Source organism: Festucalex cinctus, chromosome 15 (genome assembly GCF_051991245.1).
Source record: "Festucalex cinctus isolate MCC-2025b chromosome 15, RoL_Fcin_1.0, whole genome shotgun sequence".
NCBI classification, from domain to species: domain Eukaryota; kingdom Metazoa; phylum Chordata; class Actinopteri; order Syngnathiformes; family Syngnathidae; genus Festucalex; species Festucalex cinctus.
This window is the reverse complement of record NC_135425.1, coordinates 18,856,209-18,882,620: the sequence shown is the minus strand read 5'-3', so window position 1 is coordinate 18,882,620 and position 26,412 is coordinate 18,856,209. Positions and strand designations below refer to the sequence as shown.

At 39.4% G+C, this 26,412-nt stretch overlaps 1 protein-coding gene and 1 long non-coding RNA gene across 10 annotated transcripts in view; both read right to left on the bottom strand.

The window, feature by feature from the left end:
* The window catches only part of rgs3a (regulator of G protein signaling 3a), a 132,979-nt gene that overhangs the window by 91,570 nt on the left and 14,997 nt on the right, over nucleotides 1-26,412 (bottom strand). For 8 of the 9 annotated variants that reach the window (XM_077497021.1, XM_077497024.1, XM_077497023.1 and 5 more), the window contains 3 exons: nucleotides 14,116-14,183; nucleotides 1,776-1,857; nucleotides 161-266 (listed from right to left, as the gene is read on the bottom strand). In XM_077497021.1, the coding sequence (XP_077353147.1) occupies nucleotides 161-266; nucleotides 1,776-1,857; nucleotides 14,116-14,183 (256 nt within the window). Of the gene's footprint in view, nucleotides 1-160; nucleotides 267-1,775; nucleotides 1,858-6,347; nucleotides 6,860-14,115; nucleotides 14,184-26,412 lie in introns of those variants that run through there. The other variant, XM_077497025.1, reaches the window with a different exon arrangement.
* Nucleotides 21,589-24,638, bottom strand: LOC144002533 (uncharacterized). The gene is made up of 3 exons (XR_013278763.1): nucleotides 24,178-24,638; nucleotides 23,946-24,029; nucleotides 21,589-22,258 (listed from the first exon to the last, which is right to left on the bottom strand). It is a non-coding gene; the product is annotated as an uncharacterized LOC144002533 (long non-coding RNA).

Below are 26,412 nucleotides of genomic sequence, written 5' to 3'. Positions count from 1 at the left end.
TGTTAGAAAATACTTGTGAGAGAATGAACCCTGACTATTATTTGTCTATTATTTTTCCACCTATGTTATCATCGTCTTGATTTGTAGTGGATAAGTAACCATTATAGATTTGGAATGCTATTAAAATAAAACAAGATGGCATTGACATGGTCTTTCTTACCTGATGGCGTGGGCCAAGTCCGCACATTTCCACTGCTCCACGGGCTGACCATCGAGCTGCAGAAGCGTATCCAGCTGCTGTAGACCCGCCTGGTCCGCGGGGCCTCCTGCCACACAAAACACAACAAAGACACGTCACTCAAGGTACAATTCTTTGGGGGTTTTTCAAGCTTGTTTATTAGATTCAAGGAGAAAACTGATGCGGGCTCCCCCTATTAACGACGACACCCCGCTGCTCGGCTTGATCCTCACAGTAATCCTCAAAGCGAAGAGATGAAAAAAACAGAAGGCCCACAGGTGACATTAAACTTTTATGATGGGGAGAATTATTCATGAGGCATCAAAAGTGGATCGATGATTGGGAAACGGGTGCGATATGGTGAAAAAGAGGCTGTTTAAATGCAGTTGAGTGACTGAAACGAGCAATAGAAGTAAATTGGTGAATGGTAATGTGTGATTATACAGTTACAATCAGTTTCCACCATCACTCCAGTTCAGTGCATTTCCATTGTACAAAGTTGTCAAGGGTGTCAAAACGACACATATTCATAGTTGTTGGCAAGCCCATCAGTCAATTTGACACCCAAGGGTGTTGAAGTACCCTCACTTTTGCGTTTTATCACGGCACTATAAAGCAAGGCACTCTTGATCAATGCACGCACAAAGGAAACATTTTGGATGTCCGCCATTGATGACTGTCATTTTCCTTTGCTTCACAGTGTAAAAGCAAGGAAAATCATGGTTTACTGTTCCAGACCGAACCAGAGCGAGATGAAGTGAACGATACCACAAGACACGCCTTGTCTTCCTTCCATATAGTGAAAAAAAACATTTCTAGATGTCCGTCATTGTATACTGCTTCTGTTTTCTTTGTGCCATTCAAAAGTGAGAGTTGTACTCTTCAAAACATTTATCAAATGGAGCTGAACTGAACTATATCACAGTACACATCTGCGGAAAGACAATCTTTGTTTGATTAACTCATTTGCTCCCAAAAACGTATAAACACATTCTATTATAAATATTGCCATGATCCCAAAAACTTATTTATACGTTTTTTTTTGTGTGTGTTTTATGCTAGAGCATACATAAGGCTCTGATGCAGCCTCTGACCTTAAGCGGTCGCTTAAAGCAATGGTAGTTATTACAAAAACAAAAAAACAAAACAAAAACAGCCAGCAGGTGGCAGCAGAGTATAAGAGATCAACCAGGGCCATGTTGCAACAAGCTATTTTCCCCAGTCTTTTCCACAGGTTTGTAAATAATGACAAAACTTAGCTATATTCTACTGTTAATTGCTTCAAAACGGAAACTGATACAAATAAACTTTTTTTTCCTGATGAAAGAAAGAACTCTGATCTTTCCTTTGGGAGGGTCCATGTTTTTATAGCAAAATAACACAATATTCTGTAGGCCTTCAGTTAAAATCAGTTAAATCAGTTAAAATCCAGTACAACAGCCGGGAGCGAAAATGACAGTGAACGAGTTAAAAAGGAAAACAAGCCAAATCAAGATTTGCTGTAACATTCCAAATCATATCAATATATCAACTTTACTGCTTGCTAGAAACGTGGCTTCATATTGTTTTGGATGCATCTTAATATGAACATTCTTGCCTGGATCAACAGCCTGCACCCTCACAGGCGAATCCGAGCAGATGGTGAATCCATATCCATCCTTTCCTCGAAGGATGGTCACCTAGAACACAAAAACACAAACGGATCATCATTTGAAAGTAGCGAGCCGGCGAGCAAACGGGCTCCCTACACGAGAGGAGTGATTAAGCAGATTTGTTTTCCGAGTCCGCTTCCCATGCGAACTGTCTTGACGGCAGTTTTCCTGAGGAAGTCAATTAGCTGAGCTGGTGAGAAAAACAACTCCCAGAGACGAAAGACTGACTTTCTTTGTTCATGGTCAGAGCAGGAATGCCTCGCATGAGGCATTCCCAGGTAACCCAGCTCCCATTTAGTAGTAGACGACAAATGTATAGTCCTTAGAAAAGACAGATATGTGATTGGAAATACTAACAGCAATGTGTATGATGGAAAATAATTCAGCCAAACTGGAATCGTACTTGAAGACGCTGGCACATAAATGCAAGACCAATACAGTATTTGGTGATTTTTGGGGTGTTAAAACTGATAAAAAAAAAAAAAAAAAAAATGTCTGTTTTTTACTGCATGACAAATGGGAGGCGGACTGAACCATGTTATCGCAACTGGTAGACCACAGACTGCTCCCAAGTCAATCACAAGGGGTGCACGGTGGAAAAAGGGCGTATTGATAAAAACAATTTCATTTTTATCATAAGAAAAAGTAAAGTAGGTACATAAAGTAAAGGTTAAAGTAACCTAAAAGTAGGTTAGCATAGGTTGGAACTTGGAGGTTTAGCTCACTGGGAGTGCTCTGGACTCACAAACCAGAAGGTGCAGGTTCGATCCCCACCTGCCCTACTGAAAAAAAAAGAAGTTGACATTAAAATACTTAGAATGTACTGTAAACTTTGAGTATCATTTAAGTGTCCTCTTTATCGGAAATGAAAATATGGTCACCCACTTTGGGATGATTTTCCAAGAGTGAGCGTTTTGAGTCTCCAAAACACTGTTGTCATGTAAACTAACGGCAAAACAACTACTTTTAACTATTGTTCAAGAGGACCAAAACTCTTAAAAACCTATACCTTTCTAAAATTCTCACACTCCTAATGCAAAAGGACCGGCGATGGCGTGAGTCGTTTGCTGTCCAAGGCTGCCGCGTCTTCTCTTCAGATGTCCAACTCGTGATTTCAGCGCTGATTGCATGCTTTCATGCATTCAGGCTTCAGGCGGCTTCTTTTCTTGTCCGCAATGTGTTGTTTGAACTGACTGGAGGTGGTGTGACAGATTTACCCTCGGGTGGAGAGAGGGAAGGAAACGTCCAGTGATCCCACCAAATTCCAAAGAAAGAAATGGCTTTTTTTTTTTTTTTTTTCCACACAGTAGTGAGCAAATCTGACCCAGAATAATGCAAGCGAGTCCACGTCCAATTCTGAACCTTTCCACAGAGTTCAATCGGGAATCAATTTTTTTCCGCAATCCTACTAGGTAGTGACGAGTAGAGGTAAATGAAATTAGGGATAGACTAGCTCAACAACAAAACTCAAAACTACCCATTTGGTCTCTACGGAAGTATTCAGTGGCATAATGCAACTATTCTGGGGCCCTGAAGCTTGCAATGACCCTAAAACGTCAGACGTGATTGCAAATTCATGAGAAAGACGACAAAGAGATGGGTGAGTAAAAGGCCAAATCACTGTGACGCAGCAATGACAAACAACCCCACCTGACTGACAGAAGCGGGTCGTTTTGAAGCGCCTCAAATGAGATATAGAATATCTTGTTCTGCTATACTCTATTTGCATAAATGTCTCAATATGGTTAAAATAAATAAATAAATGTGCCCCAAAAGTACCTGGAGAGAAGTAATAAAACTTACATAAGTGGAAATTAAGAAGTATGACTGCGTATTAAGGCCACATATATAGATAGATTATTTTTTGTTTGTTTGTAATATTCAGAGAAAAAAAATTGCAATGTTGCGACTTTATAAAGTGGCAGATTTGCGAGGGAAAAGAAAAACGCTTTGCAAAGGTCCACACACTGAGGATGAAGCATTTAAGTTCATTTGTTAAAATCCGTATTTACTTGTACATTTATGTTTCCAGAATTATTATTTACACATTCTGGTATTTTTAGCTAAGGACGTAACTTCGTGATGTGTCGAATCCGCTGCTCTCCGTCATTCAGCTACATTTATCTAAAATATGCTGGCTTCTGGTTGGTTTGTGTTAGTCAGCTGATAGGGATCAGGAAGTGTTGTAGCTCGAGTAAAGTTGAAATTAATAATAAATCCGTCTCCATCCTGCCTTTTCATTTTATAAACAGTCTTACATTAGCCACCAATGAATCCTCACGTTAGACTCTAAACTACGTGTATTTGTCGTAGGTTTATGAGTTGTTTTTTTCCAACAAATTTGCCACTTAAAGTAGCAAATTTGCGAGTTCTTTTTCTTCTGAATATTACCCCCCTCTGAAAAAGAATTATACATGGTCCTAATACGCCGTCATAAAGGAAGCAATAATGACAGACAGGAATAAAAGAGGGTCAATTGTACTTTTGAGGCAGCAGAAATCAAGGGAAAACATGCAGGAGAAAAATAAATGATAGCAATACAATAAACTGTTTTTGTTTACATTTGTATGTCCGTGTGTCAAATGATCAATAAAATGTATTAAATTATCAAAAGTACTGGATATATGTCAACTAGGTATCGGTAAACACTAAATACAAACTAATCAGATTCCGCTGTATTTCACAGTTCAACCGCTCGCATGTTCAGGTAAAAACTGCAGAGTACTAATAAAATCCCATTGCATTTCTCCCAGTGTTAATTTTAAAAAGCAGGAGGATTAATATTTCAGCTAAATGGATATAGAGGAGACGCAAAGCAGAGGTTTTAACTCCCTTGTACACTAGAAAGACGGGCCCAGATGAGCTTAAGTATGTGTTCATGCATGAGTTCCGGAGCGTTCCTCTTTTTAGCATTCACGCCTCGGTGCACCACCACTCACCGCGCACTGCCGCACGGAGAAGAACCGTCACTAATTGCAATACACCGCTTGTCTTATTTGTTACAGTTTTACGCGTGTATCGTTTGTGAGTTAATGCATGTTGCGGGTTGTATGTCACACAACGCACACACCTCTCCTGGTCAACTAGTCATTTTCCTCTTCCTCTTGGCAAGACAATGTTATCTGGGTCAGTATGTTCAGCGACTGGAGCTACGCACACGCACACAGAACTACTAATGTCATTCTGTATTTTGGTCATGTGAGGGTTTTTTGGCCAAATAAGAGACAATATGGAGAGTAGTTGACTACTGAATTGAAATGAGATGCAAATTGGTCGTTAAAAACGAATGCGGAATCAGAATTTCTGGATTCGAGTGAGAATGAATAACATATTGTCACATGTACTAGTGTCACAAGAATATTTGAATGGCAGCGCGTGTAACGTAATAAATATGCATGCATTTACACCCGGAAGTGTTTGTGCGTGTATATGGGAATGTTTAGCCGGCTAATGAACATTAAACTAAACTTTAAACCTCTTACGACATCCTAAACACGAAGGCAGTTTGAAAACTTGGGACACTGGACCAGAGAGATGAACCGTTCGAGGTTAGCTTAGCGCTAGCTACATGCTGTCACAGAACACAAATTACTTTAACTTTACCAAAAGGACAAAAAAATAATAATAATAAATAAATAAATTGTTCTGAACTTGTCCAATGAATGGCAATCAGGATACTGGAGGTTAAAAATAAAATAATTCTGTAAGTTGACATAGCTGCATTAGCACATCGGTATAAACTTCGATATGAATATGAAGCTTGGTCAAAACGCTTTGGGCAACATATGTGGCAGTTAAAGTGCTATAAAAAGTAAGTGCATTCAAAATTTATTGTTATGATCAAATTTATCATTTTTTGAACTATGAAATTTTTTTTTTTCTACAAAATTACAATTCGAGTTGATTTAGGAATTGCTAGTTAAATGGTAAATGTGGAGTTATGTTTACGAACATTGGACCCAATTTTTTTTTATTTTATTATATTTTTTTTTAGCAGTCTGGAGAAGAAAAATCACACTTAACACACCCCACTCCACAGGATAATCAGCTGCGATAAACTTTGATCAGAAAGGAGGCAAAAAATGCTCAAATTCGGCCCAATTATCAGTCTGTGTGTAAAATATTAGAAGTAGTGAAACATCTGTCTTTGGACCAGACAGTCACGCTTTAAAAGTACCACTGTAGAAAAAATATATCGTAAATATGGCTACTAGTTGTTGGAGATATGCTTGTGTTCCTTCCTCACTCGTTGGTGCGCCCGATTTTGAGTGAGGACGACCGAGTGCAGCACCTTCAGTACGCAAGTGCAGGGAGAGCAAGTTCTACACATTAAAGCTGGAGCAGAGATTTGAACCTGAGAACAGTGACGCAGACATGGTAACCACCCGTCCGCTATACTGCCCCACATGAATAATCACATTGTTAAATAAAGGAGGTTTTGATACTGATCTTGTTTTGGACCTGTACTATGAGGCACTCTATCTGACACGCTAACACACACACACACACACACACACCTGTGGCAGCCTACACCCGATGCAGAGGTGACACAGCCCGTGAATGGTGTGCATCACGCCCCCTCCTCCTCTTCCTCCCGCCGTCCCGTTCAAGTCGGCCGAGAGCACGCACACGCTCCGGCGCTGACTCTCAGGCCGCCCGGCGCCCTTGCAGCCCGAGTACCTCCACAGCCGCCTCTGCGCGGCCGAGTGCGTGCGTGCGGGACTTGGTGCCGCCTCCTCCTCCTCTTCCTCCTCCTCCTCCTGGGGAGACTTGAGCGTGTTGTGGATCATCTCGTCTTCAACTAACTAGGAATTCTTTTTTTTTTTTTTCCGTGGAAAATGTCAAATTCCCAGGAAGTTTGTCGTGCCGCTTGCTGAGCTATGTTCCATTGGTGGTAATGATGTCATCAAGGTCACGAGCTTCTTCAGTGTCTTCTTCTTCTTCTTCCAGATTGGTGCTCTGTGGCCTCCTGAGCTGCGCTTGCATGGACCGCCGGCGACGCGGAGGCGAGACTGGCGCTAAGGCCACAGTGTCGCTGCTGGCAGAGGCGCTCATGGGAACTCTTCAACAGTAGAAGAATAGGAGGAAGTTCCTCCCACCACCACCAGCAGCACCGAACCCCCCCCCATTAACACACACACACACACACACACACACACACACGCATATACGCACACATGGACCCACGCATACCTCGCCAACCTCCACAGCCCGCATAGATGTCGTGTCTGCCCGCGATAAGGCCCGTTTGCTTCCTGTGTCCACACTATGAGCTTCTCATAGGTGCTGCAGATCACTTTTACAGACTGTTATGACGAGTGTCTGAGCAACAAGTGTGTGAATGAGATTGAATGATTTTTTTTTTTTTTTTACGCAGCCGAAAAATGCAAGCGAGCACCACTTTATGGTGCAAAGACTATGACGCAAGTGAGTACACACTTCCCTCGACCTCTATCCAGACTTGTTTGTTATGTTTTCACCTTCCATATTTCCTCCGCTTTTCCTTTCAAGCCCCCGCCCCCTCCCCTGCCGACCACACGGCACGGAAATTCACAACTCTGCAAATCCCTGACAATCTCTCCTCCTCTGCCAGTTAGACAAACAGCGCTTGTATTTTTGTTTTTAATATCGACACCCATGGGAAAGTGGTGGTAATCTGACATTTAAAAAAAAAAAACACATCAACAAGAAATAATGACAGTTAGTGGAGAAAGGACCTCCAGCAAGGTGCAAAACTAATTAGTATTGCGCTTAATATGAAAACAAAAAAATCCACTGAGCTGTCACCAATGTCTTCCATATGCAATTATGCCCTCTAGTGGCAGAACAAGGACCTCAAAACAAATCAATATCACAGTTGTTTTTTACAGTGCAGTACATCGTTTTAATTTTAACTAAATTTTTATTACTTATTATGAAATTACTGAATCAATGACAAAAAGATGCAGCCATATTTCTTAGTTTAACATTTTTTTTTATTTTTATGTTCACAAGGGTATGAAAACCTAGAACAAAAATATTTTATTGTACATGTTTATTGTACATTTAAAACAAATGTAAAATGATCTGTGAGTTAACTATTGAAGTCATGAAATTAATTATGATTAAAAAAAAATACCAATTTCTTAGTCTCCTAAAAAAAAAAAAATAAACACGGTAAAACAATACTTATGCGTCTTTTTTTGGGGGGGACTTTTGAAGCTTGAACTTGACTTTTACGTAAAATGTATTTTTTTAATGTAATTTTAGTGTCACTTGATGTCATTTTTACTTAAACATACGTTTTAATGTAATGTGTAGCCCTTATTGTATTTTTATTTTATGATGCCAAGTACCAATACTACTAGTAATTTTGATCAATATAATTTGCGCCCCCCCCCCAAAAAAAACCCCAAAAAACAAAAAAAAAAACAATACAGATAATTTCAAAGATCGACATATCCCAATATAGCATTTTTTCCCCTTACAATTGCATGAAATTAATGGCAATATTTATACCTGGTATCGGTACTCACCTATCCCTGGCTCTTTGATCTATTCATCACCCTTCTACACAAAAGTGTATAGAGTTGTGTCCCCGCCATCCAATTTTCGCACGCGCAAGTCAGCAACCGGTGCGAGCAGACAAAAATCCCATTAATTAACGGTTTGTATCCTTTCATCGCTGGCATTGGTCGTCTCGTGGAACGAAACACTAACAGAGGGAACAGAAAAAGGGAGAGAGCGTTGCCCAAGTCTGTAAAGCGCTAATAAAGAGGCCGCAGAGAGCCCATTTTCCTAAGATCCTCTCATAGCGGAGGTAATGGCAGCTTTTCCCTGTTTGCTTTTTTGAAAAGGGGCTAGGGTTACCACGTCAAGCGCACAAAAAACACTTTTGTCTCGCTTTCACGCCGCGCTGTTCACCTCTAAATGGGCAGAAGGACGGATTAGAGGGCGAGAAGAAAAGCATGTCTCGGGGAGAGGAGATTGAAATGCTTGTCCACAGGCCAGATGAGGCCAATCTGGTCTTTTGCGGTGTGGGTTCACGCTCTCCCGGATGTAAAAAAAAAAAAAAAGGAGCTATCAAAAGAGGAGGCGCCCTCAGAAGCATTCAAACCGACACGGCAGATCCAACATTTTGAAGGTCACATTGTTCCATACGAGAAGGATGTGAGACAACTGTCCAACTGGCATGTATTGCCAAAAAACCATGAAAACACTTGTTTTCAGTTAAGAATGTTCAATGCGAACAAAAAGGTATTAAAATGGGGAGCACAATGGCCGAGTGGTTAGCACGTTTGCCTCGTAGTTGTGAGTTTCAGGGTCCAAATCCATGTTGTGGAGATTGTTGTCCCCCGTGCTGTAAATGAAAGTCTGGCGAACTGTTTGGCTGACAACTAGTCAAAGGTTATCACACCAAGTCAACTGGACCTGGCTCCAGCTCAGCCAGAACCCTAATGAGGTAAGTGCTATAGAAAGTGGACGGAGTATGATGACTTGGAAGTCCATGAAGTCGGGTGCTACTTTGCTCATAATCACATTCTGAAAAGGTAAATTACTGTAGCTGACAGGCATCTTTCAATCACCATGTTATAAAAAAAATAAAAAGTGGTGTTTTATCCACTTCATTTTACAGTGGTTAACTTATTTTTTTCAATTCTGAAACTGAAATATAAAATTGTGAAGGAAAAACATAAATATGGCGAAAATTTAGTTATTTATCTATTTATTTTTAATTAAGTCATTGGAGTCAACCACTAACATTTGTCACAAGTGCATAATAGCAAGATGTTTTACTCTTCATCACATTATAAAAAGGGTAAAGTGTTTTATTGACTATAGGTTTGACAGTGGTTAACTTTGTCCTACACTTGGGTGATAATTAAGAATGTTCATAACTGCAATGACAAGATGAATGTGTGAATTTATATTATGCACTACTACTCCGTCAATTAACCTGGCTGACATTTTAGTTTTTGGATACAAATAAATAAGTTAAAAAAAGAAAAACATTGGCAAATTACCGTATTGTCTTATTTTTACATTTGTATGACAATAACCTGTTCAAATTATACTTAAAACATTGCGTGTGCATAATGTGCCGTAATTAAATTTGTCATGATTATTTCTATATACAGTATTTCCGATGGGAAAAATATTGACATACTTTTGGACAACAACATGCCTGCATTGGAAAACAACAACAAACAAACAAAACCAACAGTGTTAACTGTTCTGATATTGGCCAATAATCAGGATAGTGCTAACAAGCAAACATTAATGGACCAATATGGCCCTCAAACTAATACAAGGAGAATGCACATAATTCAGAGTATAGGCAGATGACAGGTGATCCATCACCAAATTCAATTACAAATGAACCCTGCCTAATTGGTCGTTTAATCTAATGTGGCTGCTTCTTGTACAACACACATACAGTACGCACACACACTTGCACTGTCACGGCCAGAACATCTGCACTGGGATTCTGAATCTTTGTCAAGGTCAGGAGATGACAGGAAGTCAAACCACTCCATTAAAGGGTGACCTGCTATCCCACCTGTGCTTTGGTCCTTTAAGTGAAAATAAACACATTGGTTGCGTGCATTTGAAAATGATGAGAGGTTCAAAGAATAAGCCGTGACAAGTTTTTGAGACGTGCACCACCAACAAAATCAAAACAATCTTGGTTGTTCGGGGGATATCTGAAATCCCGCTTCGCGGCCCGCCTCGCCCTTCGCTCTGATACATGGCCAACAGACACATGTGTCAGAGCCATTATTACAGCGACAGCTCAGGAGTTAATGCAAGCCGACAAGCAAAGTGATGCAGAGGGACGCGGTAACCGGGGGTGTAGCGGCTGGTAACACTCATGATGCCTCTGCTGAATGGGGTATGGAGGACTAAAACTGCCAAAATTTAAAAGAAATAAATGGGTAAGTAAATAAATAAAAATGAAAATAAAAATTTATATAAAAAATATAATTTAAAAATTTAATCCAAAAAAAAAAAAAAAAAAAAAGAAAGGCATTGAAAGTCCAACCCACTTAGGACCACCTCCTCATTTGAATAACATTTCATGCAGACAGAGCATCTGCAGCATGAAATAAATAAACGTGAGAGCAGAGCATTTTTATTTTTTTAACTGGTATTTAATTCTATTTATATATTTATCTTTGCAGTTATTTCCACATTTATTTTTATATATTTTTTTGCATTTATTTTTAGTATTTATTTCCTTTATTTTATTAATTTTTATTTTTTATATGTAAGCCTTTAAAACGCCAACTGAAAAACGAAATGGAAAATCATTTAGAATTGATTACATTTTGTGCCGCGTTAGCATCTAGTGGCTAGTAGTTAGCCGCAAGCTAATAATTGATATACTTGATTATTCAATAGAATTTTCATTCGGATTTCCAAATACCAAAATATTCAATGGCTGCAGCCCTTGTACGTAAACACATCCTACATTGAACATAGTACTGTTCATTGAATAACCTTGTGATTTTATTAGAACACATCAAGTGTTATCAACACCAATTTCTCAAGTGTCCAAAGCCCACGATGAGCCTTGGGTAAATCCCTGAAAAACTCATGCGTCATCCATATAAAAGGAGAGCGTGCATGAGGCGGCCCGGAAGGACGATGAGAGGTAAGAAGGACCAAGGAAGGACAAGGTAACAAAGAAAAAAAACAAAAAAAAAACAGATGTAAGTCTAAAATGGTTTTCCATTCCCCCTCTAATTTGTTCGTAAATGTACTTTGCCCCTCCCGCCTCTCTCCCGTGAGACCGTCCCGACACAAACGACACAATCATCTGTTGCTCTGATCCACGGCGAGATATGAGGGCAAACGAGGGAGGCCAGGATAAGCACAATCATTCCATATAACTGGATGACGTTTGGTTGGAGTAGTACGTCTGATAAAATAAAAAAAGGGGGACATATCTCCACAGCGCAGCACAGTGACCTCGTGATTAGCGTGTCTGCTACACAGATGTGAGGTTCTGTGTTTGAACCTCAGCTACAGGTATGTCACGGTACATCATAGGTAGGTTACGAGTGTTTTGAGATAAGAGCATTCTTTGCGGAACAAATTGAACTAATTTATCAAGGCACCATTCTAATGAATGTGAGTGTGATTGGATGTTTGTCTAAATGTGCCCAGTGATTGGCTAGCGACCAATTAGGTATACTGGATCCAGCTCACCTTAACAAAAAGACAAATAAAAAGTGCTATCGAAAATGAATGGGTGAAAAATATGAGGCTGAAGAGACACGGAAAAAAACAGTGGGATATCAACTAGGGATGTAACGATAGCCAAACGTCACGATACGATATTATCAAGATATGAAGGTCACGATACGATATCACGATATGAAGGTCACGATACGATATTATCACGATATGAAGGTCACGATACGATAATTATCACGACATTGTGGGGGTGTTGGCGATATATATAAAAAGATCACAATATTGTAAAAAAAAACAAAAAAAAGAGAGCTCATACTAAAAAAAAAACAAAACAAAAAACAATATTGTGCTTTTGTACATAAACCACCTTACAATCTCTAATAACAATATTGAGGCACTTACTTGGTAATGCAAGCACACATTGATCGCTTCACAAGCAAATTAGGTTCCCCTTCATCTGACAATTAGCATAGATTTTAAACATAGAAGGCCAAAACATCCCTAATGAAAAAAATAGCACTAATAAACTAGCCACTAGAGTGCTAGAACTGCACAAATGGAAATCAACCTGACTTTTTTAACAAATGTGTTCTTTTTAAATATTGTGAACATGACAACGACGATATTGTGGCAATTTTAATCGTGACATCCCCAGTATCAACTGCTAAAAGTAGCCACTAGCGTTAGCCGCTAACTAGATAACTGGCTATAGCAGCTTTTTGCGTTATTGCTGATTAAACCGTAGGGTGTTTTATTTAGCAGTTTAATTATTTTTAAAACTGGTGACATTTATATTATGTATTTATGTAAAAGGGGAAAACTGATGTGTGATAGCACAAACAATTACACATATGAAGAATTGAACAAGAGTAACACAGTAGCATTAAAGCTTCAATACTAGACCAACGGAAGACTTAGGAAGCTCTACAGGTTCAATGAGCTTTATAGGGCAAATACTCAACTCAAGGCTTGGCAACCAAATCTCCGCCACTAATGCTCTAATGCTTGTTAGCTGCAGCCTGATTGACTGTAATGATCCACCATCTTCTATAGAGCTTAACCTGCGCGGTAGCCTCTGTAATAGCTGTCAGTGTGGAAAGCATTCCGTTCAATCAACCACTTAAAATCAGGTGGTCGTCTTTGGACTATGGAAAGAACCCGAGGCTGAAGCCACAAAAGAATATGGAGATTCAGCATCCAGTCATCCAAGCCAAAACCCAGTTGCATGTCAATGACATGCGTTGTCTAACAAGCTAAAAATCTGTACAAACAGCCGACAGGCTCTTTCACTTTCATGTTTTAAATTCATGCATGGCTCAAGCCTCCATACACAAAATGACATCCTATCATTTGCTGTAATTTGGTTTTCAGTTTACTGTACAACAGATTTGCATTTCTATGGCAGTGACCTAACCGAAATGTGGACGCAAGTCAGACATTTGTCATCACTAAACTACGCCAACAAAGTAGTAATCAATGTTTAGTACATGAAACTACTTCTAAGTCACATTAAACCAGCAAATACGAAATATGGCGATAGCTGACCTTGTATTAGTCAATTGTTAGCCATGCACAAACCTAGAATGGCCTAACATCCACATTACAGTGTTTATATAGTGAGAATTGTTGTCTTTACGGGAACTTTTTTTCAAATCCAAAGGACTCACATTTTCTAGTGTTGTCATGTACACAACCTAACCTCACTCACGACAAGCCATCATTTCACTTCGCATAAAAGTCACATGCAAACACGTCTTGACATACAGTACATCTTCAATCAAGCATGGGAACTTTTTTTTTTTCAACATTTTTTTTTTTCTTATTCATTTTGCCCCGTTCGCAGCTCAAACCTCAAGCACCAAATTCGATTAGTTGCCATGGTGGCTGGGAATGTGTGACACGGAACTCACGCAAATGATAACTTAGTAAGGGTGTGTTTGTGCATGATGAGTTTGTTGAACACCGAGCCGTGTCAGGGGTCATCCGTCTCAGCAGCCGCGAATATGCACGCATGCGAGAACCAGGAAAAACAACCCAAAACGCGTAAAAAGGAAAGCTTTTAAATGAATGAAGAAAAATATTTGGAAAAAAATGTGCGCTACTCACCGTTAAGCATTGCATATTCTCGGGTCGGTGTGTCTCAGGGGCAGCACCATGGTTCGACAGCACGGCCTCTGAAATGTAGACAAAAGAATCACGGGCTGAGACTGTGCCTTTGGAGCACATTTCCGCTGCCACAAAACCACCTTCTGGATGCTAAAGTGCAAAAGTCCCCAAAATAGTTCAGAAAGTCCATTAAAAAAAAAAAAAAAAAAATAGTTTCTCAGATGAGCAGTGGATAATTGAGGCAAGCACTGTCCAACAGGAGTGGGATTTAAACTTGTCAGCGCACACTTAGGAAAAAAAAAAAAAAATGACAACACAGAGTTTGGTAAAAACCCACAAGATGTGAGGATCTCACAAAAGTGCCCAAGAGAGGAGTGCAAGGGAGAACAAGTGAGAGGGAGGGAAGAGGAGGGAGGGCTGAAGAAGAGAAAAGGAACTCCTCTCTCACTCTATTATCCGTCCGTCACAGGCTCCTGGGAGGGTTTCCATGGTTACAGGAGACTCCCGCCTCATGTGTCCCTTTTAACTAATGCTCATAAAGGCTGCATTCAACACACGGGCCACAATGTGGATTTTCGCCTCGATAACTATTCCGGCTCTGTGTTTACAGCTTGTCTCATCACTTTGTCCGCCTCTTCTCACAAAGTTCTGAGTTGACTTCCCAAAGAAAACGCAAATCCACTCAAAACCATCTGTGCGTGAATGCCACACCCTTTTCTGTCACGTCTCCATCAACTGACTTGTGAATTTCAGATAGTAGTGCTTTCAACTTTTAAGATACTTTGCAGCTTGTAAGCGCCAGAATTCGTGACATGCGACATGCCGTGGCAAATCAACATGCTGATTAGGCAACCATGATGAACTGAGAAATTATTGATTTACATTCATTGCCTTTGACGGGTACGTTGCCCCCACCATGAAGGCATGTTGCTAGCTAGCCAAATAGCTAACTGAGATGATGGTTATAATGAGACCCAACAGGGGCAGTATCAAAAAGTTTGCCTTAAGCCGTATCCCATGAGCGATGGATATATGCGATGCGGGCGAATATTGATTTTACGTCAGGGCACGTTCAAGGTCGCAGTGTTTGCTCAACGAAAATGTTCAAAATTTCTTGGTAACAAGAAAAAAATCATCAAAACATTGGTCGAATGTTTCGCAAACAAACACGGATGTGAAATCAACATTTTGTACCGTCGCAAATATTTGCCCTATTGGGATATGAGCTTTAATGTTACAGAAAGTGAGAAAATATTGTCATATTGCCATTAACCTAATAGCGTAATTTCCCATCACAATATCAACTAAAAAACTACAAATGTGCCTCCTTAAAAATGTTATTTTATTTATTCTCAGTCATCAGGTCATCGTAATGCACACGTTGAATAAAGGCAACTCTTCTTGTTTATTGGATTTGTTATGACTTAGGATTTTTACGTCATCTCTTCAGATGGACCCAGCACAAAGAACTGTGCATTTTACAAAAAACTATTTTTAACATAATTGTTCCAATTTTTAGTGGCATAAAAACAAGTAATATAGGCAAACGTGGGGCGCAAAAATGTAAAGTTAGAAATACTAAGTGTAATATGAGTATACCGCTAGTCTTTATAAAGTTCCAATGTAGCCAAACGCCGTGTACACTGACAAAAGAAAATTACACACATCACTTTCTGACACGTTTTGGCCAAATCCCACAGTACATGGCCCAGTCTCCAGGCTGCGGTCGTCATGGAAATGCAGAAGATTAAACAACAACAAAAAAAGAAGATTCGGAAAAACTTCAGGGGTCCGGCAGGGAAAGAGAGTGGGGGCAACCTGGCTGGCGTCAGGCCCAGGAGTGAAGCCTTTTGTCTGCTTAGGACATCGGGCACGATGGCGTGGAAGCAGCTGGAAGCATGAATGACATCAAAACAGAGGGAGAGTCGGAGTGACAATAAACGGTGGCGGCAGCGGCCAGTGGGAAAAGTATACACGGGAGGGAATAAAAGGGGGAAAGGGAAGATTAGAGAAAGAAAAACAAAGAAAGGAAATAAAGACGTTGGCAGTCTTCCAGCGTGAACAAGTCGACTCGAGTCTTGTCAAGACCACTCATCCACTTGACACTCGCTCTTGCTTTTCACCTTCCGACAACCACAAACAAACAAACTCTTGATGGATAAAGTGGAGACTTGTAGCGCGACGCCGTTTCTTCATCAATTAGCAGATTATTGCAAATGAATGAATTTTAAAACAATGAGCAGCAGTTGGGCTGTCGTTTTCAAAACAAAGTAACTTGATTTGATTTGAAGAGTGAAGGCTTAATCTGAGAGGGGCACATCACAAAACAGGAACAGCATCTGTTGGGTTTGTTGGAAGTGAATAGAATGATAGCAAGGCATTTACTATCCCCCGAAAATACCATTAAAAAAGCAAACTATATTTCTAGTATTATTTCACAAATCCACTTAGCCAATTATGTCTCACCACGGGACAGCCAAAAGAGGGCACATACATATTCTAAAAGTCTACTACGTGTCAGATCTCCAAACACAACTGTCTAAAAAAGCCAATAACATATCAAACTTGACGCAGATCTGAACGAACAACGTATATTCAATTCGCTCGGCTGCTCTGTGGCTTTGGAATGTGCTTTGCAACCGACTCATTTATCACATGACTCTGCCATATTAAAAGACTGCCATGACTATCGGGCATGCCGTGTGCAGCCAGCCCACGCTTGACACATTTCACTTCCAGTGCCGAGACAGCCGGGGAGCATCATGTCAACCGTGTCACGATGGGTTTCGTAAAAGAAATCAGGAAGAAAAAGATGATCATGCTCAGGCTAAGGCCGAGAATGAGATTGTCAAATTAAGAGAGTGGAATAGAAGGTTAATAGACGAAGCTAAATACGTACAATCAAACTGTTAAGGTGAAAGAACAAAATAGCACTCATTGGGGCCCAAACCGCTACCAAAGCTGTTAAAAATAGAAAAATAGGTGTTTGTACTGGCTAGAAAAAGTGCACTAATAAAGTTTTGATGCAATAGATCCAAAATGTGGATGCTAAACTACTTAACCACCACCAAATGGTGCTGTTGATTCAACAACTTTACAGGCTATTTCAGCAAAGTTTAGAATTATTGTACGACAATAATTAATCATTCAGAAACTGATTTTTCATTAATGGATGTTTGATTCAGTCTCAAGTGGCTTGCAGCCACATAGTAAGTTGAATTATACTGTAGATAATCATTCAAGTTCAATCCAAATCCTTATTGGATCGAACAATATTTTTGGAATGTGGGAGGAGGCTGGAGTGCAAAAACTAGCACAAGCACAGGGGGGAAATTCAAACAATATTTGAACATGCACTGTGGGGTAGACATGCTAACCACGTGCTGTTGGTTTCATCAACTCTGACAAAAAAAAAAAAGATTCAATTATACATAAAATAACACACAAAGGGGCCTATTTTCGTGCCCAGCACAAATCTAACGCAAAGCAGCCTAACTGTGTGCTTGGGTGGAGTTTTTTTTTTTTAGTAATTTCCTTTAAGAGCGCAGGTAGAAGTGCGCGTTTGCGCAGTTATGGGAGGGAATGCAGCTGACTCACAGCCAATCAAAGTGGCTCCCCTCATTGTCTTTGAATTCAGCGCAGCTCTACATGGCATGGAGACCATCTGCGCCACAATCTAAATCTAATCTACTTTGGGTCACCAAATTGGCAAATGTGCCAGGGACGTGCAATACAATACAACAGAATGCCTATCAAGGTACAACACTGTCTGCCAAGTTCCCAAACATATAATAGCCCTGACAGGAAAATACAGATGCACCTGTTTTTTCCGCCAAGTGCACGAGCAACTGTCAATGAAAATAGAGTCCAAAACATTGAAGAATATTGTTTCTTTCTGACAAAAAAAAACATTCAGACATTTTTTTTTAATCCAAAAAGCAATTTGGATGACAGAAAAAAAAAGAAAAGAAAAAAAAAAGACATATGTTCCAAATAAAATGAAAAAATAAAACACTTGAGCAACTTTGGATCGGAAGCATGCTTGTGGGATACAGTAAACAGGAAAGACATTGGTAGGAATATAACTAATGAGTTCCAGGTGAACACACCAAAAAAAAGTGTGTGTGTGGGGGGGGTGACAAGGGCATAAAGTCCAAACTGCCTTAAAGTGCCAAAATTGTAACATGAAACAGAAAGACCACCACTAACACTACTAGACTAAAACAAACATGAAATAATCAGGCTGTTTTCCCAGGCCCAGCATTCCATTTGTCCATGTGTATAATACATCAAAGCTAGCAGTTGTCCATTTGACAAAATGAAAAGGGCATTTTTAATATATGGAGCGACAGGAAGGAAAGATCTGCTCACACAGCAGCAAGCGCGGATGAGTACTCTAAGTTGCCACGCTAAACCGGCAAGTAAAGTGTTCGAAGGGAGCACCTGGTTCATTTATTATTTACAATACAAGGAGCACTCCACTGATATGTGTCACTGCAGTGGGATACAGTACAAGCACTTCATTGCTTACATGCAGCAACGCGTTACTAAAGCTTGATTTTAATATGTTAAATTCACCAATAAGATGATAAGATATACCTATGATAGGGTTAGCATTTGCTCGAACAATTATTCTTCTACTGCAAAAACAAAATCAAAACTAGAGCTGCGAGCAGCTATAAAGGGCCCTCGCAGCCCGGGCCACGTTGGAGTCCTTGCACGTTGGGGTACTTGCACGTTAGGGTCCTGGCACGTTGGGGTACTGGCATATTGGAAGCAAAATTTCTTTGAAAATGGCATAATAAACGTTTACATGTAGAATATTTTTTTTGCCAGTGTGTGTCAAGCTCAACGGGTTTTGGTGATTGTTAAGACCTGCAAAAATCAGCGTCCTTTTTTATTTTTAGGCAATGAGTTGCCCTGATTGGTATTTTTTTTGTAAAAGTGTATATATACATCATCGTTCGTTGTACTCATTGCACAATGTTACTTTTATTGTCCAAAGGGGCAATCAAAAATGAATAAAACAAAATGGAAACGTACATACATTTGGATCGGTGTGAAGCCAGTGAACAATTTGAGTGGTGGAAACTAAAAGAATATTCAGAAATGACTTAGTCATCACACTTAGAATGAGTTTACATTTTTTTGTACAAAATACCGTATGTGGGTTTTTTTTTTTATATAAGCCTCAAGGGCTAGGTGGCGCTGTATTTATAACTGAATGTTGTCATCGAGATACCTTCAGGCCTTGATTATGAGCATACATGTCAAGTGTGGGATTTTTTTGGGAGCATGTACCGTGGAGTTATTAAGCATATCCTTCATTCACGATATTGCTTTTAATGTCCACAGAGGCTATCAAAAATAAATAAAAATATATATATGTTTGGATAAGTCTGATGCCAGTGAACATTTTGAGTGGTGGAAACTAAAAGAATATTCATAAATGACTTAGTTATCACACTTAGAATGAGTTTACATTTTTTGTACAAAATACCGTATGTGGGGTATTTTTTTTTTATGCCTCAAGGGCTAGGTGGCGCTGCATATATAACTGAATGTTGTCATAGAGATAGCTTCAGGCCTTGACGATAAACATACATGTCAAGTTTGGGATTTTTTGGAGCATGTACCGGGGAGTTATTAAGCATATCCTTTTTCAGTGCGAAACACAAATTTTGATGCCCCGCCTTCATCATATAGTATTTCGAAAGGTCAAGATTTTTCCCCCTGTCGTTGGCTCAGGTCTTGACATGGTCTAGGTCAAGTCTTAACTCAGTCAGATGAAACGTGTAGGAGAAGTGGGCAAAAGTCTGCGCCCTGTGAATGTGCAAAAATTGTCAAAAATGGGACATTCAAAAATTCGTAGCTCACTTCCTGTTCATTTTAGCATATGGGTCCAAGAGACTTTTTTGTAGGTCTTGGGCTCCCTCATACACCTAAAAATATTCGTCGTTCTTGCTTAAACGTACAACCGGGGCTGCTTCGTTAAAAACGTCTAGGGGGCGCTATTGAGTCATTTTTGTAAAAATAGCACAATCAACAATAAAATATTGCTCATTTTACCAGGCCAGATGTGTGTGCCAAGTTTCATGAGTTTCTGTGCATGTTTAGACCCTCAAAACTGGCGTTGTTTTCTTGGCGAACAGCGCTTAGCCACACCCACAGCAATTCGCGAAAACTCACAAACTTCGTGTTGTGACATCATGAAGGCCGAAACCCTCATCTGAGCAAATATGAGGTAGGTCCAGTTAACGTGTTTGGAGAAAAATGTAGAAGAAAATTCGTAATAAAAAAAATTGCCACTAGGTGGCGCTATCAGTTAGATGAAATATAAGTCAGTAGATGTCTTTAGGGCTGGACTCTCATCAAATGTGTGAAATTTTGAGAAGATAGGATCATCTCGGTCAAGTTAATGCAGCTTTTATTTTCACGAAAAATCTTCAGACTTTGCGTCACCGTAGCGGCCACGCCCTTTGGCGAAAAGTTACAATATTCGGTGTGGGGCATGATCAACATCTTAAGGCTTTTCTGACCAATTTTCAAATGGATCCCTTCAACAAGCTCAGCACAGTAGCTAAAAACGTAAAGTATGACATTTATTGTAACCACTAGGTGGCGCTATATGTATAACTGAATTTTGTCATATAGATGTTTTCAGGCCGTGACTATTACGTTGCCTGAGAAGTTTGAGATTTTTTGGAGCTTGTACATGGGAGTTATTCAGCATTTGCTCTTTCTGGACAAATGAAATTTTAAAGGCAATATTTGATGCCCCGCCCCCGTCATATAGTATTTCGAAAAGGCAAGACTTTTTGCCCAGCTGTTCTCTTAGGTCTTGAGATGATAAATACCAAGTTTGAAGTCAATGGGATGAAAAATGTTTGCATAGGGCGAAAAAGCATGACCACAGTGAATGTGCCAAAATAGGCCAAAATTGGACATTAAAAAATTCATAGCTCACTTCCTGTACATTTTAGCTACATGGTCCCAATAGACTTTTTTGTGCGTCTCGGGGTGCTACACGTGCCTGCCAATTTTCGTTGCTCTAGCTCAAACGTGCCGGGCTTGGTTTTTATTTTTCTATGCTAGGGGGCGCTATAGAGTCGCGTTGTTATAACGACTTCATAATATCAAATTTTTCGCCGGACCTGAGGAGTGTGCAAAGTTCGGTGAGTTTTCGTGAATATTTAGGTACCCAAAATCGCGATTGTTTGCGGAGAATAAAGAAGAAGAAGAATAATAATAACTAGAGCTGCGAGCAGCTATAAAGGGCCCTCGCAACCCGGGCCACGTTGGGGTATATGCAAGTCGGGGGACTTGCACGTTGGGGTACTGTTAAATAGACAAGGACCATGGAAAATAGAAATGCATTTGCCGTGCCTTGTGTGTAAAAAGGTGCAGTAAAAGGCCAAAAATGATGCACAATTCCCAAAATAAATTCAAAAGTGTGGACTTTCTGATGTGTGTGCAAAGTTTCATGAAAAGTCGCTCGTTTGATATTCAAAACCAGCATCTGTTTATTTGAAAACATTGCATGGCACAGAGATGGTGTGTGATCAAATAAAAAGCTTTTTGATGACTCTTAATGTGGTGTCGCTGTGCAACACATATGTATTCATGACATAGTGAAGTATTGTGACAGTTTTGTAGGGTCCAGCAAACAGTAAATGTGTGACAGTTATTCAAGAAAAAAATGTAGCTTTGAAGCAGGCTAACCAATGACATCATCTAAAGGGGAAAAAAGCACATGAGCAAGCATAGGTATAAGTAGAGGAGAAAAAGAGATGAAAGAAGTGCGAGAGATGGAACAGGAGAGGAATGCAGCTGTTTATGTATAGCTGTTGTAACAGGACAGATTAAATAACACTTTAACCTGGGGTTAACAGCGCCCTAGGACAGATAAACTCTTTAGTGTAAAAGTTTTCTGGGACAGATGAATCCCTTGGAGTCAAAAAGTTAGGGTTAGCACATAGTCTGTCTTAGGATAATGTAACCTCCATGGATGAATTAGTCCTAGGACGCTTTGACCTGCGGGCTAAAACTTCAGGGGGGTTAACCTGTCCTGTTATATTGTGATCATCGTCTTCGTGCATGTCCTCAGTGGCTTCTTCTGTCTGTGTGGCAGCATTTGATACATCTGTAGAACAAAAAAGAATGAAGAATCATGTTAGATCTGTGAAGCTTGGTTGTCTTAGGTGTAGTTTACAGAACAGTCGTGTGCATATTTTTAGCATGGTAGTGTCTTAATACAAATGCATATTATGTAATGCACTGTATATGGATATTACAGACGTAATATTTGACGGTGATCGTATATTCATAGTTTTTGCCCGTTAATAAATAATATAGCTAGTAAGTAATAAGACACGCAAAAATGGTATAGTTGAATCATCTGGGTCAAAAAGCAATGTTTTAGGATTGTGTGATGAAATGATGAATAAAAGTAAGGATACGACAGGTACATAAATGGTTATGTAAGTGTCAAATTTGGCATGGTGTGTCCAGATACATGCAGGATAAGTATAAAATATTATGGTGTGTGATTGATTTTTTCTTAGTAAAAATTAGTATTGTAAAGGTCAAGTCACAGTATGTCCAAAAAATTTAAAAAAAAAAAAATCTATGGTATAGAAACATCATAATCAGGGGCAAAGACATAAACATAATAATAGTAATTATTAACGATAGAATTTAAATACAATCTTTTCCATGAATATGTCAGTTATTTTGAGAAGATACAGAAAAAAAAGAACTTTGAAGTGTCTATCAGTGGATGAAAGAGGGCAAGATCGCAGCATAGCTACATGATATCAGTCACATTTGAAAGTAATCAAGTGTAGTATGTATTCACATTATATACATTGAGAAATTGCGGCTCAATAATCAGTCAGTGTTTTAGTTAACAGTCCAATGTTACCTTCAAGATATTCCTAACAGAAAAAAAGGAACGTGCATTAACAAAAAAATGTAAAAATGTCCATTGTCAAACATGTCATTCATTATACACAATGTGTAGGATGGGGATGCTTGCTGTGTTAGTGTTTGTGTGTCTTCCATGTCATATAGCTTACCATCACGGACAAATGCATCACATGCATCCTTTATATCCAATGCAGTCTGGAGTTCTTTCACAAGCTTGGTTTTGAAGTCTATCTGTTTTTCAAGTGCTCGATTGACTCGAGTCACATGGACTAGTTGGTTCATTTGGGAATGAAGATCAAGGCTGCGCTGGTATAAGTCGTTGCGACTGAAAGCATGATCAATGCATGCATACTGTAATGACAAAGCATTCAATGAAAATCAGTCATGTTAGATTCCATGATTCTAAATAGCAGAGGTAACGTGTTGGTGCAAAACGTTGTGGTCGTGTTGCATGTTACTCAATGGCTGTGTGTGTCAAAACGAGTTTATTTGAAAGAATATACAAATATATACACACGGACATATATATTTATACAGTATAACAGTGCCGCATGTATTGGTTTTAAGGAAAGAGTTGAAAAGCAGTGTTCAGAAAAAAGCATAAGACGCACAAAGTACCATTTCACTACATGTAATAAGTTGTCAAGTAGACATGTGAATTAAGTGGTTAAGATAGTGGCTACTGTGCAAGTAAGCTTCAATTGTCTCTAAAAGGTTAGCATATGTGTTCTACATGATATCAATGGCTAGACGTGCTCGTGGAGAAACATTACAAACAGAAAAACACACTAAAGGTGCCTTTAACAAACCTGTTAATAAATGAGAACTTAATACATATATGTATGGCATACTGTATATGATTGAGAAAGTTGTCCTGTTTAGTTTATGTATTGTATACTTACGGAAAAAAGTTGGCAATCTTTGCGTATGGAGATGATTAGAGGGTCTTTATCAAAAGAGAATTTGCTTGTTGATTTGTTCATGTTCTGTAGAAAAGCAAAGGAGTAGAAATAAATACAGTATCATACTTCATAAACATACAAGAAATTTGTAGCTGTATTAACCATTGTTGGTATTTGAAGTGATAATTTAGGAATAGAAGTGTAGTGATTGCAGAATTTATAGAGTGCTTACCTTGTATGACTTTGTAGATGGAAATGTCTTTTGTTGAAAGAGCTCTTTGTTGTCTACTATATATGCAAGGACAAGCATAAGTAGGTGTGGTTATGAAGTACTTGACCATTGAAATAAAGCAGTGGTATCAAATGTATGGACCGTGGTTTGGCTCAGGCCTGCAAAGGGGTTTAATGTGGCACAAGAGATAATCTTGTAAGGTACAAAAAATAATAATAATATAATAGGTATGCCTCTGAGTTTTCACAAATCTAGGTCAAGTCAAGTCATCTTTAGTTATTTTGCGCTTGAATCATCCAATCGGAAATGCTCCATAAAAAATGTATAGAGGGTGCGATTTATTGCAAATTGCACAAGAAATCGCTAAAAATTCATGTTAATGACAAGTCTGATGTGTGTGCAAAGTTTCACGAGTTTTCACACATGTATAGATAAAAAAAAACAAAGCAGCACTTTACTTGGCAACCAATGCATCGCTATAGCAGCAGCGTGCGACAAAATAAAAAACTTTCGATAAATTTGCATCTTAAACATCTTAAGATGAAACACACCAAGTTTGAACACGGTCGGATGAATTTTGTAGGAGGAGTTAAAATATGACCCCTAAAAAAGGCCACGAAAAAAGTCTACAAATCCCATCATAAATCAAAATGGCGGACTTCCTGTTTGGTTTAGCACATGGTTCCAAGAGACTTTTTTGTACATCGTGGGCTCTTATGTATGCCTCTAAATTATCATAGCGCTAGGTGAAACGTACAACCGGGAATGCTTCGTTAAAGAGGAGTTTTTTAGCTCAAAATGTGATGCCCGGCCCCTACGGGACCTCCTGTTGGGTTTAGCACATGGCACCAAGAGACTTTTTTGTACATCGTGGGCTGTTACATTTGTCTCCAAATTTTCGTAGCTCTAGCTGCTTCGTACAACTGGGAATGCTTCATTAAGAAGTAATTTTTTCCTTTGCAAACTGTGCATGCCACGGCAACAGCGTGCGACAAAATAAAAAGCTTTCAATAACTTTTCATCTTCAACATCTTAAGATGAATCACACCAAGTTTGGAGATGATCGGATAAACTCTGTAGGAGGAGTTCGTTAAAATAAGACCCCTATGAAATGGCCCAAAAAATGGCAACACGTTCCAAAGTAAATCAAAATGGCGGACTTCCTGTTCGGTTTAGCATATGGTTCAAAAAGAGTTTTTTGTACCTTGAGGGCTGTTACATATGTCTTCAAATATTGGTAACTCTAGGTGAAATGTACAGCCGGGAATGCTTCATTAAGTTAGAATTTTGAAACACAAAATTTGATGCCTCGCCTCTGGCGGACTTCCTGTTAGGTTTAGCATATGGCACCAACAGGCTTTTTTGTAGATCATAGTCTGTTACATATGTGTACCAATTTTCGTAGCTCTAGATTAAACGTACCACCGGCAATGCTTCGTTAAGTAAGAATTTTGAAACTGTAAATTTGATGCCCCGCCACCGTCATATAGTATGTCAAAAACTTTAGATTTTTTACCATGATGTTGTCCCAGGTGTTGAGATGGTACAGCCCAAGTTTGAAGTCAATCGGGTTAACCGTGTAGGAGAAGCGGGCAAAAGTATGACCCCTGTAAATGTGCAAAAATGGGCCAAAATTGGACATTCAAATACTCATACCTCACTTCCTGTCTATTTTAGGGTACACATATCAAAGAGGTTTTTGTTCATCTGGATGTGCTACAGGTGCCACACTATTTTCGTAGCCATAGGACAATCGGAGCGGGACAGGGATCCGTTAAACCTATGTAGGTGGCGCTACAGAGCCATTTTTCTGTTATCATGTATGGCGACTTTAAAATATCAAATTTTTCGCCAGACCCGATCTGCGTGTAAAGTTTGGTGAGTTTTCGTTCATGTTTAGTGCCTCAAAAATGTGGTTGTTTGCGGAAAAGAATAATAACAAAGAAGAAGAAGAAGAAGAATAATAAGAATTCCTTCAGGAACAATAGGGACCTCGCAGCGGTCGCTGCTCGGGCCCTAATAATAATAATAATAATAATAATAATAATAATTTTTACAAAAACAATAGGGACCTCGCAGCGGTCGCTGCTCGGGCCCTAAAAATACAATTGCCATGTCATTTTCTGCATTTGAAGAACGTTTGGCTGCCACTCACGCACCGCTTTTGGGGTTCCGCCTCTCGGCACATGCTCCATAGGACTTTAGGAGGCAGGAATTTTATGGCAGCCCAAGAGT